Here is a 14,974-nt window from a genome sequence, read left to right as displayed (position 1 = left end):
TGCTATTGTAAGACAGATTAATTCACAGTACGATTTAGCTCAAGACTTGACAATATACCTTATATACACACACTGAAGCACGTATACATGTATGAATATGTTGGACTTATCTTACAGTGCAGTTAGATTTGCACAAACTATTTCATAGTTACTATTTGGAAACCTTTCTTTTTTTTAAAGGTCTACTGCAGGCACTTATTAACTTGCTGTTTTGAGTGACAGTGATTATTTCCACTGTTATTTCTTCAAACTTTGAGGCAACATGAGCAAAGCTTTAAATAGTAGCTACAGCAGTCCTATCCTATAAGGATAAAATGTGCCATTTGTTTTACTTAAAAAGCAATATAAGCTTTCAAGTTTGTTAGTAATAGTCCAGTAAACTGGACTATTCTTGGTAGGCACAAGGAAACACACATTTGTAATATTTATCTGTATAACTTAAAAGGCCAAGTAGAATAAAGTGAATTATCTACTTAAATACATCATATATAAACTCAAGGGAAGCCATGTATGACACAGTGAAGGAGTTGATAATACCCTCCACACCAGGTCAGCCATGTCATCATGGGATGTGATGTCCCAATAAAAATTCCATCATTTACTTACCATTCCCTCCAATCACCCAATTGAATAAGAACAAGATACAGCTAGCACTTAGCAAGATGACTCTGGAACTATTTAGACTTCCTCTATGAGCATGACTGATTTGCTGGAAATATGCTTCTCACCTTACTTTGTGAAGGTGTTCATAGTTAGTTAGTTAGTTAATTAATGGTGGGAACTGGTTTTAAAGGCAAAGTATGTAGATTTAAGTGTCCATATGTGAGTTCAATACATAAGTTTCCATTATAAATGTCTAGTCAATAGAGTCAGTGAAGATATCTAGTTAATAAGAAACTTTTCTAAATGTAAATGCTTAAGGCTGTTTGAGATGCCCTGGCATTCAAACTTGTATCAAAAAAGCATCAAGACAGGATTCACAGATATGGCACAGGACCTGCTGGATGCCTGGGTTTTTCTGAAATGGGAAATAAAGATAAGGCAATAGACGCTGTGAAAAGTAGGTACCTACATTTAGGAAATTGAATGGAGCCTTAGAGGAGACTACTTCAGGAAAATGTTAATTTCTTTATAGATGTGTTACCTGTGTTGCACAGCGATGATACTCATTTGCCGGAGAACAGGACTTGGTTACATGGTAATACATCCCTTTCAGCTTGAAGATGCCAATTGCTGCAGGTCCTGTGTTTGTTGTTATACCAGTCAGGCCCATGTGGATGGCCTGGATGCACTACAGCTTCTCAGTGGCAAGTGACGAACATGGTTAAGCAACTAAGTCCTGTCTTACATCATAGTTCACCACAATGGGTGTTTTCCTGCCTAGAAATGATATGTATAGACAGTTAAATGAAAGTGTCTTAATGCCAAAACTAATCCTTCCAGTTTCATAGTAATCTACTTCCCTGACTTAACTATTCTCGTAAACAGCATGCAGAATATCAGCTCTCTAATACTCCAGTCCTCCTCAAAGCACATTTACACTGTTGTCAAACTAAATCGAGTCCAAGATAGAAACTAGAATAATTAAGTGTTAGATACTTGACTCTTTACAAATTGCTGTATCAGGCTGCACTGAGATATTCACATTCCTGCCCACTCCCCCAGTCTTTAGACAATCAGAGGCTTCCAGTGCCAAAATGGTCCCAAAGAGGGAATTTCAAATTGGGTGTTTCTTCTAGCAGGTTTCATTTTGAAAGCACCTTAGGAGCATTTCAGTAGCTGGAATAAGCTTATTAGCAAAGCCAGGCATGGATTAAATATTTGTAGATTTTTTTTGTGTCACATTTTCTAATTGCCTAGTGACTAATCATTCACTTTCACTATCATGATGCAAATACCTGAACACTGCCAAATCCTCAAAGAATATTATAATCACTGAGTGATTGGGTAGGTAATGTTTTCTTTTTTTCCCTCTATCACCTAATCTCTTCCAGGAAATCTTTGTTTACTGAAATATTTGTTGGACAGAAGAAATAGAAATTATCCATATCCTGGGTATAATATCCATATCCTCAGATGCAGGAGAATCAGGTTTAGATTTCTGGTCCAAACGATTTCCTAGTACTGAGGTTTCATGGCTGCTCCCACTACAATTTTCTGGCTTGGATGACTTACTGATAGGCATTAATTTCTTAATATGTGTCGTACTGAAAGACTGAGGTCTACTGTTTTGACTTTGGGTAGTAATAGCTATTCTAGGCTTTGGAAAACCAGAGATCTCTTTAGGGATTTAGCCATATGCTCGTAGATATTAGTTCTTAGCTAATTAGGTCTCTAATTAGCTTACAGTAGAGACTACAACTCTACTGCAACAAAACCAAACAGAACTTCACTTACAAAATTGCAGGGTTTTGTTCCAGTATTGCTCAGAATAATGATTGCCTCAGTCTCTCCTCTTCAGGGACAGCAAAGATCACTAGTGGTTGCTGGTCTGCCAAGATCAGATTTCATGAGTACATTGTTTTAATAGTTATATTTAAATTGTGTCAATAATTGATATTTTTGTTAACATGCAAGTTAACATGTGCTTATTACTGCACTAAAAGTTGAACTATAGTCTTTTTTCACTATACATGAATTAGTTTATAAGTTATGACAAGTTAGTACTTCAAAGATTAAATAAGTGGTAATTCAACAGAAAAATACATTTACAATTAGATAAGACAAAATTAATATTTTTCAGTTTTTCTAAATATTTATACAGCAAAAAACAATGCCCATGCAATATTAGTAATCTTTGAACTAACCTTAATCAAATTGTACTGCATTAAGATGAAGATTTTCATACAGACAGACTTGTCATTGTTTTCCAAACTGAAAAAAACAACTGGTGAAGCTACTCGCTCTCTATCTCCAATCAAATTAAAGCATTAAAAATTTCTGACTGTGGAGTTTAAAGCTTTCAGTGTTTGTTAGCCCATAGAGATGGAGTTGGTCTCTGGTCTCAAAGACAGCTTTGCTGAGGAACCCCAACAGGAGCTTCCTCCTGTATTGCTTCAGGAGCAGCTTTTAAATGCCCCTTGATCCCATCTGAACTACACTGCAGCAGTGTCAAGATCCACTTGATCCAGACCTGGACCTTGACTCACAGACTGATTTATTTGCAGGCTTGACCTTAGGACCTGCCTCATCACTGTGGAACTGATGGTTCACTTCTCCAAGCCCAGCTATCAGATTCAGGGACTTGAGAGGCTTAATCACGCTTTACCAAATGAAAAATGAGCCAACATGATTTTTTCTGTGTCCTTTGTTATAAGGTCCACACTCCTTTGAGGAGTGACTCACATTTTCCTTCACCTTCTTGTTGGAAGCTGGAATATATTGCCCAGAGAGGTTGTGGAGTCTCCTTCACTGGAGTTATTCAAGAACTGTCTGGACTCAATCCTGTGCCATGTGCTCTAGGATGCCCTTGCTTAAGCAGGGAGGTTGGACCAGATGACCCACCATGGTTCCTTCCAACCTTACCCATTCTGTGCTTCTATGATTCTGTGCAGCTTCATCAGATACTCATATTCAGCTTAGAAAAGTGGGTCATCAATCAGATACAGAAGTATTTGCTTAAATGCCTGTTGTGCTTAAAATGCACGGGTGAGTGTTGCAGTGAGTACTGCAGTAGTTACAACAGCACAAGTCCTACAACTCAGCTTATAGGATTGGCAAAGGCATCCATTCACCTCATTTGCTTTAGCAAAGAGTTTCTCTGGAGAAAGCATATGTAAAACAGGCACTGCCTTGTGCAGGTTGAGTTGAGCTTCTTATTTTCTTATCTTAGGTGAGAAAAAAAGTTTGCTGCCAAGAAGACAACAGTGAGGTACCTCAGCCTTTGACATGATATGCTATTTTTGCATATGTCTGCCATAAAAGCAAATTGAAAAGCTTAAATTATCTTATTCTTCACCTTAAAACTTTGTCCCTCTATAGAAGCAATTTTGCAAAAATGAAATTTCATACTGCTCACCTATGTGCAGTGGTAGAGTGAATGCATTCTGTTCTGAGATATGGATGCACATTTCCATGTACCTGTCAAGTCAGATTTTTTCCATGCACATGATTGGCACTTGTAGGATCTACAGATAATTTACAAGCAAATTAGAAGTCATTCTAGTAGTTCCTATAGTTAGTCCTGCTGCATTGTAGCAAAATACGTTGCTTTCTGACACCTGTAAGATACATTTATTGGGAATAACCCCTCACCTTTTAGCATAATGGAAATATTTGTATCTTAGAAGTTTCAGAATTAAGTATATATTAAGTATTGTATTTGATATCTATAAATCAGATTAATACCTCCTTAATAAAGCATTCTGACATCTGCTGCTGAAGATGTAGGTGTTATTTTTGAATACTCTATTTGTAATGTAAAACCACGGATTTAATTCTTTCTCTGAGTGATACTAAAAAATCACTTTTTTATCGTTGTTCTCTTTCTCTGCTCCAAGGCTTTTTATGATAGCAATCTTCCTTTTATATACCTCCCAATGAGGTGTAGCATTTCAATCCTGCTGATTTTGCTCTCACACTAGTCATTGTCCTGCTTCCTACATAAGCAGTAAAGAATTAACTACATTGACAAAGTGAAACTGAATCTGCCATAAAGATTCTCAGATGCCTTACTGTACACTTTGCCCAGGATGACCTTTTAAGAAGCAGCATATTTTAATATAAGATTGACCACTGTGGCACAGTTCCTCCCTATATGTCTCGCTGTGCAAAAATTTGCTAAGAGAAGACTGACTTCCAAATGATGCATGAAGCAACAATGTCTATGTGCAAAATGAATTACTATTGCTGATTAATTTTGAAATACAAAGACATCAGTATGGGGATTATATCTTCAACTACCAACAGAGAGAATTATTTCTTACCTACTGAAAAAAATGCAAGCACCTAAAAATCCATATGAAATATTAAGTATTCCTTTGTCTTTTGTACCTGATAGTGTTTATAAGTTTTAGTGATATAAATTACATCACCAAATCTGTTTAGCAAATTTTATTACTATTTATCTTCCAGGGTAACTGCTATTCTTAAAACTACTTTTATTTCTGGCAATTTTTAAGTATAGATGCCAGGAACTTCACATTTTTGACATTATGTAATGTATTACTACAGACACTGCCTAGCCTTGATAGCATGCATAACAGCTATTATGATACTTAGGATGGGAATGATTTGAAAATATATACATACATTGAACAACAGCTCATCAAAAGCCTCATTCTGATCATTCAAGCATTTCATAAGTCCATTACAATTGATATTCCAGTGATTAAAACTTACTTTCAGACTTACTGAGAATTTGTGACATCAAATCCATGCACCTTCCTCAGACATATTAACTGAAGTCTACTGGGGGAAATTAATGAAAAGGTCAGCTGTGCTGTTACTACTCTTTCAAAAGGCATCCTCAAGTCAGGTTATGCTGGTAACAGCTGGGAGATCTGGATCCTGCATAATGGTGCATCTGGCTGCTGGATACAGTCCACCAGGTTCACCTTGAATCCTACTCAGAGAGAGGGGGTGTGACAAATAGACAAATCACAAATCTTGCAGCATGTTGGCTGTACTCCAGCTTAATAACTAAGGCCCATCTGCAATAAGCAGTATAAGGTGCAACTGGATGGTGAGTGGATTCACCATCAGACGCTATGCAGAAACTTGAATGTGGAAAGATAACATAAGGTTACCTAAGAATGCACTACAAGGACATACTGAAGGTATATTTCAGTGAAAGTAAGTTACTATAAAACTATGAAATTGGGAGCACCAAAATGAAGAAAGATGTTTGCTTCCTAGGAGAGAAGTGGCATAGTTTCAGCAGGAAAACTGAGAAGTGAGGGGGGCAGCACTTACAGCTCAGGCATTTAGTACTGCTGTTTAACTAAATAGTAAAAAGAGCTTATAACACAGGTCTAACTACACCCTGCACATTTAAATAGCTTGATTTATTCCAGTGAATCACAAATAGAGTAAACTAATGACCACATGATAAAGAATTAGCAAATAATTAACATAATTTGAGAGACTATGTACAACAGCATGTAGTGACAGGACAAGGGGGAATGGTTTCAAACTGAAAGATTAATTTTAGATTGGATATTAGGAAAAAATTCTTTACTGTGATGGTGGTGAGGCACTGGAACATGTTGCCCAGAGAAGTTGTGGATGCCCCATCCCTGGGAGTGTTGGATGGGGCCCTGGGCAACCTGGTCTAGTGGAAGATGTGCCTCCCCATGGCAGAGGGGTTGGAAACAATGATCTTTAAGGTCTCTTCCAAGCCAAACCATTTTATGATTCTATGATAACTCAAATATGTAATGCCAATTTACTGAGAAAAATTGTAAATAGTTACATTAACAGTATAGAAAAGCATAATTATTTATCAGTTGGTTAAAGAAAGTTTAACCAGCCTGATTTTGTGGGGCATATGAAGAATTAGCACTGAGACAGGATGATGAAGTTGTGTACAGCTCAAAAGTGTACATTGTATCTTAACAGTAATTGCGTGAGTGCTTCATTTCAGTATAAGATAATGAATTACCAAACATTTCAGCAGCAATTAATGAGCACTTTCCACTTAAAAGGTACATTCTTATGACACACAAAGAAGCTCATTACAAATCCTTCACTTAGATTTTAATCTGTATTTTGAGGAAAGAAATGTTTATTCCGACTCCTACAAAAGTACTTGCATGGAATTTTTAAAATACGTAAAATTTACAGTTACATTTATTTGAAAATGAATGCTAAGAAGATCACATTTATTTTGCATTACAACTATAGCCTTGATTGTTAATGAAAATAAGGCACACAGAAGACAATGGGATTGATTTGCTATTATCTAAGTTTTATTCTGTATCTAAGTTATTTTTATTCTTTGGAAAGGGAAGAATTGGAAGCCTTATGTACAGCATTTATGAACTACGAACGTAATAATGCAGACTTCTCAAAATATCTTTCAAAAGACATTTTCTCTTGTATTTTTCAGGTATTTCCATTAGTGATCCATCTTTCAGAAGTAATGAATCATCATGGATGTCATTTGCACCCTTTTATATTCGCCATAAGACCCATATCAAACTACAGTTTCAGACTCTATCTCCAGATGGTATCCTGTTTTACACTGCACAGCAGTTGGGTACTCAGTCAGGTAAGGGTATTCCAGCTTGCTGGTATCATACACCCAGTTACTTTTTTGAAAAAGAAAAGCAGTACATTGAAGTGATTCAGGCATTCAGTCTCTGTAACTCGTTGTCCTTGGTGACTGGGTTTTATCATACAATCACAGAATGTTAAGGGGTTGGAATGGACCTTAAAGATCACCTAGTGCCAACCCTGCTGCCATGTGCAGGGACACCTCCCACTAGACCAGGTTGCTCAAGGCCTTATCCAACCTGGCTTTGAACACTGCCAGGGCTGGAGCATCCATAACTTCCCTGGGCAACCTGTTCCAGTGTCTTACCACCCTCAAAGTAAAGAATTTCTTCCTAATATCTTACCTAAATTTTCCCTCTTTCAATTTGTACCCATTACTTCTTGTGCTATCACCACAGTTCCCGATGAAAAGTCCCTCTCTGGCTTCCCTGTAGGCCCCCTTCACATACTGGAAGGTTGCAATGAGTTCTCCATGTAACCTTCTCTTCTCCAGGCTGAACAGGTCCAACTTTCTCAGCCTTTATTCATAGGGGAGGTTCTCCAGTCCTCTTATCAACTTTGTGGCCCTCCTCTGGACTTGCTCCAACAGTTCCATGTCCTTCCTTTGTTGAGGACACCAGAACTGTACTGTACAGTTGTTTTGAACTGTGAATAATCAAGTTCATAAGAAAAAACATGCATGACACAGTTCTGGATCAGTCTAAAGCCAGCAAGTATTTAATGAAGCTATTTAATGGTTCAGGAAATCACTTCTCCCTGAAAAGTAACCATCTTTTCAGAAGCTACACTAAGATTCTCAATTCGGGGCATTGTCCCAGTGTTTTAAAATGACCAAAAATAAAGCAATATAAAAACTGATCAGATAAGTGAAAGCGAACAGATTATGAGAGAGTTAATGAGGCTTCTCAGAACTGTAACTTTTGTTGAAAAGCTTGTTGGTGAAGCATGCAAAACATGCAAGTTCTTCATTTCCCAGATAGGTAGAGAAAAAAAAACTAAATAAAATACTTCTACTATTTACAGAAGTATTTTCAACTTTACTAAGTTAACATTCCTAAAACTTCATGGCAAGAAAACATAATTTGCCAGTATAAATACATTTTAAAATTTAGTCTTTAAAGTGTACATTTTTTGTAATTACTTTATTAACATAATTAATCTTTATATTGCATTTACATGGTGCCTTGCATCTTTTTAAAAAGAAGCACTACATATCATTCATAACATCATCTTAGGGCAAATTTTCTGCTTGTATTAAGCAGTATGTTATGCAAAAATTGGGCTTTGTATGAAAAAAAAATTACTTAACTGTTTATCATGTATTTTTACATTCCTTTGCTTAAAGTCTAAAAACTCTTGAGATACTTCAGTAAACATACTCAGCCACAAATGTATATAAACCCACATATGCCCACTGTACCACCATCTTATTCTGTACACAGGTGTTTTAGCAGGCTGATAATGCATCATACACTGCTGGCACTTCCTGTTTTCCTTGTTCTAATTGCAATCATATACAGAGAAGCAGTTTAAAAATATATATATATATAGAGAGAGAGAGAGAGAGCATCTGTAATACAAATACATGTATTAGCAATGAGCTCTGTCTTCTACAATGAATCTTTTATAATTCCATCACTTACAGTGAACAGTTCTCTCCTGCATAAACTAAGGCATTATATGGGCCATGAAAAATAGAATAGAAAAAAAGGATCTCTCTCAAAAAGAATAGTCAGAGGTCATGAAAGTAGCTAGCATATAATGAAATTAAATATCTCTTTGGAAGCATCAAAGAGAGTGCTAAGTCTGTTTAACTTGGGCCAGGAGTGGTTTATCACAAGCATGCCCTCATTCTCTTGCCATTCATGAATATTTAGTTTGCACAGGAAGGAAAATTTTCTTTCAATCACTTTCTAGAATTATATTAATTCCATTTCAAAATAAAAAACATCTTATATAGAGTAATTTTTTTACAAATTTCCTACTTCCATTTTCACTGTCCTGATGTTTTGAAAGATTTAGGAAAAGCTAATCAGCTCGCTCTTTATATTTGCCTTTGTATAATCCTGTCAAATCTAGACAGAATCAGATTAATGAAAGACTCAGAAGTATTCTTAGCAGCCAGTAGATAAGAGTGAGCTTTCTCGTGGGGATTGGTTTAGAAAGCATTTTAAAAAAACCCCTTTTTTTCTTCACAGTTATGTAAGATTTAATAAATTGATTGCCAAAATCTCAGGATTTTGTTTCTAAAAGTCATTTTTAATAAGCAATAATTAGAACATTTTTGTCCTCACTAGGCAATGCTTTTTTTTTTTTTTCTGAAGAAATCATCTCTGACACAGCTAATTTAGCAAAGATACTGAATTGCATGTTATACGTTGGCTTGGCTTGTCACCCATGTAAACATTACACTGGGACTTTCCCTTCAGGGGTAGGCCCTGCCAAACAATCCTCCCATCATTAAAAATAAAATCAGATCTTCAGTAGGTGAAGAAATAAACATGAGACTTCTGCTGAAACATTTCCTTCTGGCTTTGCACTTTTCAAAGAACATTACAGAACTTTCTAGAAAGGGTGGGTAGGTGGTTGTCTCCTTATTGGAAAGTTGATCTGCTGGTTCCAGCCTCTATTCCTCTAACTAAATCATTACTTCAGTACACACACTGAAACATCTCTCCTCCTTTCTTCTTATAGTCTGGTTTACGTAAAAATCGTAGGGAATACTGGGTAAATCTGGACCCTTCCTTGGTTACAAACTGGTCACCAAGGAAGGTCTAAGCCAAACTACCACATGGGCATAAAATGGAAAACATCCTATGAATCTGTTAGTAGAATTTCCTATTGTTCTGTCAGTCATTCATTTTGTTTCTTTGTCAGCTCTTTCTGAATGTGTATCATGACTTTAAGTCTGGTAGTATTGATTTCTGCAACCCTAAGAAAATAATTGCCAAAGTTTGGCAAAATTTATGTGGATATCTGAAAAAAGAATAAGCTGGGAAAAAAGCCCAACCCAACAAGTGAGTTGTGTATGTGTATTTTAGTTCAGAAACTTGCAGATAGAATGACAAGGGGACTTTTTTCTCCTCTTTGATTACTTGTCCTATGCACTGCTTCTGGGCAAGGTCTCTGCAAACATTACAGCATTCATGTGGAGTCCAGCACAGTGACAGTAGACAGCCATCCACTTCGCATTTTCTCAAAGGCAGTGTATCCTATTTCTACCAGTGAAAGCATGGGACTCTTGATTAAACAGCCTTTAATTTAGACAGGTCTTGCTTGATGCCCATCAAGTGTTGGAACAGCGTATGTTCAGTCCATTTACATAGCAAACACTGTACATACTTGCTTTTTTGTTGAGTCACAGAATTACTGAAGCTTTACATTTGTTTGCAGAGGTGGAATATGCTGTAGATTGCCTGCATTATTCCAGAGTTCAGGCCAGGGTGATGGAAAGGGTGATCTCTCCCCGATGAGATGAGAAAGAACAGTTATGCTGGGTGACTAAGAATGAAGTCGGGTTAATAAAAAGAACAGGATGACTCATGCTAAATTTAACACTCAACATTTGCAACAGCAGTTCTCTGTCTCTCTTTAACCAGATTATGTTACAAACCTGGTTTGAAAAACCTCAAAACTTTAATTCCTGATATTTAAGGCATTTAAGTTTATAAACCTGTAACATGAAAATAAGAGAAAGCCAGTAGGGGCGTGTGATGCCTGGCTTTATAAAACATTGTTTATGGCAAAAACTGAATTATGGAACTGGACTAAAATCTTTTGGAAATATTCAAAATTGCTAGGATACCCATGAGGCAGGAGTGTTGTTTTCCTAACCAGAAACAAACTGATTATCCACCTACTTTTAAAACAGGACCTGAAGAGTGGTTAAGTCTTCTCTCTTGGCTGCCATGTCTCCTTAGCTGACAGGGACATCATTTCTGCTTTGTTACTAATTCTGGGATCATTTGTGTGGATTAAATTAGTGGCATTGGAAGCCAAACTGCCAGGCAGAACAGACATCCCCACTGTCCTGAAATCTGTTCCATAGGAAATGTTGTTGTTCCCCATTTGCCACTGGCAAGCAAACCAGAACAGGTTGGCAAACTGAAGTTGCTCAAGGAAGATGGCTCCTTCTAGCTGCCGAAATGTGCCAGGGCAACAGTGGTGACTAAAGGAAGCGGGAAAAGTTTCTCCACCAAGGAGAGATGTGTTTTTGAAAGGTGAGACTGAATTGTCTAACCTACAAACAGGGAACTACCCATCCCTTGTAGATGCATGAACATCACTGTCTACAGGGTTGCTCTGGATCCTAGCTCTAGGATGGTGCTCCAAGTTGAAGCTGGAATCTACCTATTGTCAAAGTGATTTTTTACATAGTTTGAGAAATTTACAGGCTTGACTTGACACCTGTTCTCAGTCTTGCATTAGCTGTGAGATGGGGTTCTATACATGTAGTAGAATAATTTGTAATAACCCATGAAGGCATATCTATGGGTACCTCCTATAAGTGTGTATTAGGGGCACTGGCTATGGTCATCACTAGATAAAAGATCAAGTTAAAACAGGCTGATATAACCTGTCAGCTGACTGATATCTAACTGTATGTGTGGACTTAGACCAGCGCAAAGACAAGGTTAAGTTTAATAAACCTAAAGGAAAGCAGGAAAAGATATTAAACTGATGACAACACACTTCAACCATGTTGACATATTACAGGCTGGGAACTAGAAGCAGAGGCTGCAGAAGGGTGGGAATAAGGCTCATCTCTTCTCTGTCCTTCATTCCCTTGTTCTATCCATTTATAGCCCTCCTGCTTCTTCCTTGCTTTCTCTCCTTCGTTCTGCACCTTATTCTGGCTATTGGAAATGCTCAGGAGACTAGTTCTGAAGGACAGCTACTGGTCAGTTAGGTTTCCTCTCATGTGGACACCACAGTGCATCACTTTCCTTGGCCACAGTGTAGCCATTCAGCTGGAGGTTGACATGGCTACTTCAAACCCTTCTAGACAAGAAAAATTCTGCCCCTGGAAGAATATGTAAGTGGTCACAGTGTAAAAGGACATGGTTCAGGTTCATGAAAATCATACACCAGAGCAGGATGAGAGGAAGACTGTGAAGAACAGAATGATCAAAAAAAAAGAACGAAACCAATGTGAACTCAGCTCAGCAAGGCAGGAAAGAGCAGTGAGCAAAGATACATTTTGGACCTATGATGGCTACAGGATGCATTATACTAACAAGAGGCAATAATACTGCTGGAGACACAACACTTTATTATGGTGGCTTAACAAGGTCAGTTTAGAGTAAAGATGAGCACAGTGGAACATACAGTAAGAGGTTTCATTAACTGGGAATGATTCCTGTGAATGTTATTGTTTATGAGAAGATAAAGCTCTGTTTGCTATGACACAGTGCCAATGATCAGTAAAAATTTCTGAAAAAGATGGTGAAGAAGATCAGGGCAAATGCTACCTGATACCATAGGGATAGGAACTGACATTCTGGCTTTGAGCTAGAGGACAGAAATGTGAGGCAAAATCAACAGAAGGCACAAACTGAAGCCAGCAAACATACATCCAGAGATGCCATCTCAGGGCTATGAAATGGCTAAAGGGATCAAGACTACTCATGTTCTTTAACCAAGAAACCACAGCCTAGGGCTCTTGAGATACCTACCCTGCTGAAGCTGCTGAAGCACTGAACTCATCACAGCCTCTGTCGTCAGCATGGCATAGAGGCTTCTGCTCAGTAACACAAGATGAGACAAAGGATCAGCAACACATCTTAAAGGAATCTCAGACCTTCAGTATTCCAGGAATTAATCAGATCATGAATTTCCAAGTGTACAAAGGTTTGACAAATTATGATGTAGATGAGTTTCCTATGGTAATATAAAAACATGGAGAGTTGATACTGCTTGAGCATGATTCCCTCAGAATGGTGATATACAGACATGCATATATCTAAACAAAGATGTCTAGATATATGCATGTCTAGATAAAGGTTGAACATGAAAGGGCATGTCACCATTTGGAACAATTTAAAACTTGACTGTGTGACTGTAATCAACTTGCTTAGAGACTTACATACTTATTCATAGTAGTAGCAAGATGAAAATTTTGCGATGCATTCAGAATTCATCGTAAGAAGCCATATAAGAAGATACTGTTACAGAAGTCCAGATCTTACAGCAGCAGTCAGATGTACTTAGAAGAGTCTTTTCATTAGCTCCCAGTTTTAGGAACTGACTGCTTTGGACACAGGGATGAGTAGACTTCTGGGAATTCTGACATCTGATATGGGAGGAGGTGAGACTTGTGCACATAATGAAAACATGAAAATTAAAGTGATGAAGAAAAATTCACACCTGCTGGAGTGCTGGCTTCTGCTATGGAATAGAGATCATCCATCCTGAGGAGAGCAAATTTGACCCTCTGTCACTTGGTGAAAGTCTTGAACTAGAATTTGCAAGTAAAAGTGCTATTTTAACTCCAGAACAGGTCCTTCCTTAAGGCAAAATTCCTGCTGCAAAATTCCCTTCCCTTAAGAAGACAAGGAAACAATCTTTCAGCATTTGGGCTATAAAAAGCCCACTTCTTATTTCACTGAAACAGGGAAGGTACATCAGAACTAAATGCTGTAACCCTTAACAATTTTGTTCAAAACATTGTGTCTTGATGACCTGCAGTTTCAAGGCATAGCTAAGATACAACAGCCTATTTCTAAAGAAGATTCAAACTTGTTGACACAGATTGCCTTACAGTTCCTTGCACATGATAAACAGGTTGGGCAAAGACTTGCATGTACAACAAAAAAATGACTGTGACTGCCTACCTCAGGAGTTTCTGCTTTTTCTGTGACTCTACTGATGGAGATAAATAGCCCATATTAGATGAGACACTAACCTGAAAAGCTGGAAGCAAAGTTTTATGTCCTGCATGTGGATCTTATTTTCATGGAAGTAGGGATAGGTTATATCGTCTAGTCCTGGATAAACTAAGGATGTCATTGCCTTCACACTTAACAATAAGTAAACTTCCTCAGAAACAGCTTTGGATTAATTAAGGTCATGTGAGACAGGTTTGAGAAATTATCAAACTGAAATAGTGAAAAAGCACTTTGCTTCATGGTCTCCTATGCTGAGACAGCTGAGAGGAAAAAAACAGTCGCAAGAATGCCATTTGTTTAAAATGGTTATGCAATTCCTATGATGACATAGGCCTGCAGAGGCTTCAGCTGCGTGCGAGTCATCCCTCAGAGACAGGGCAGATGGAGGTCCCTTATTGAAAATGTTACTCATTGCTAAAGTGAAAGGAACAAAGACAAGTCATAATTTGCCTTCACTTTCAGAAGTTTCTTAGACACTGAACACACAGCACTTTACATTGAGTCCTAAAATGTTTTCAGGCAGCTGTCCTTCAGTAGTACCTATGACATTATAAACTTCATGGAGAAATACTGAGCTGAACCCTGGGATCAATGTCAAGATCCTAAAATTTATCTCAACCTTCTGCTGTTCTTACCAAAGACTAAAATGGCAAGGCCTTTGTAAAAAGAGAGGGTCTAACCAGAGGCATAAGAAAGTGCCTTGAGAGCCTCAGGAGAGTTGAAATTGGAAAGTGTAATTTTTTTCTTCACAAGTAGCAAAAAAAGAAGTTACTCCAATTTGAAGTGAGGCTTCAAATTTGTCCCATAACCCAGAACTCAGCCATAACCTCTTCACATTGTAGATAACAGAATCACAGATTTGCTCTGTAATA

General features: G+C 37.6%; 1 protein-coding gene across 1 annotated transcript in view; it reads left to right on the top strand.

The window, feature by feature from the left end:
- The window catches only part of EYS (eyes shut homolog), a 671,723-nt gene that overhangs the window by 653,036 nt on the left and 3,713 nt on the right, over nt 1-14,974 (top strand). Inside the window, exon 38 of the mRNA XM_051778236.1 lies at nt 7,049-7,210. Coding sequence (XP_051634196.1) covers nt 7,049-7,210 — 162 coding nt within the window. The remainder of the gene's footprint in view (nt 1-7,048; nt 7,211-14,974) is intronic.

Source organism: Manacus candei, unplaced genomic scaffold, assembly GCF_025592945.1.
Source record: "Manacus candei isolate 608988 ecotype Guabito, Panama unplaced genomic scaffold, ASM2559294v1 h1tg000011l, whole genome shotgun sequence".
Classification (NCBI taxonomy): Eukaryota; Metazoa; Chordata; class Aves; order Passeriformes; family Pipridae; genus Manacus; species Manacus candei.
Note: the sequence above shows the minus strand (reverse complement) of the source record. Positions and strands in the feature narration are given on the sequence as shown.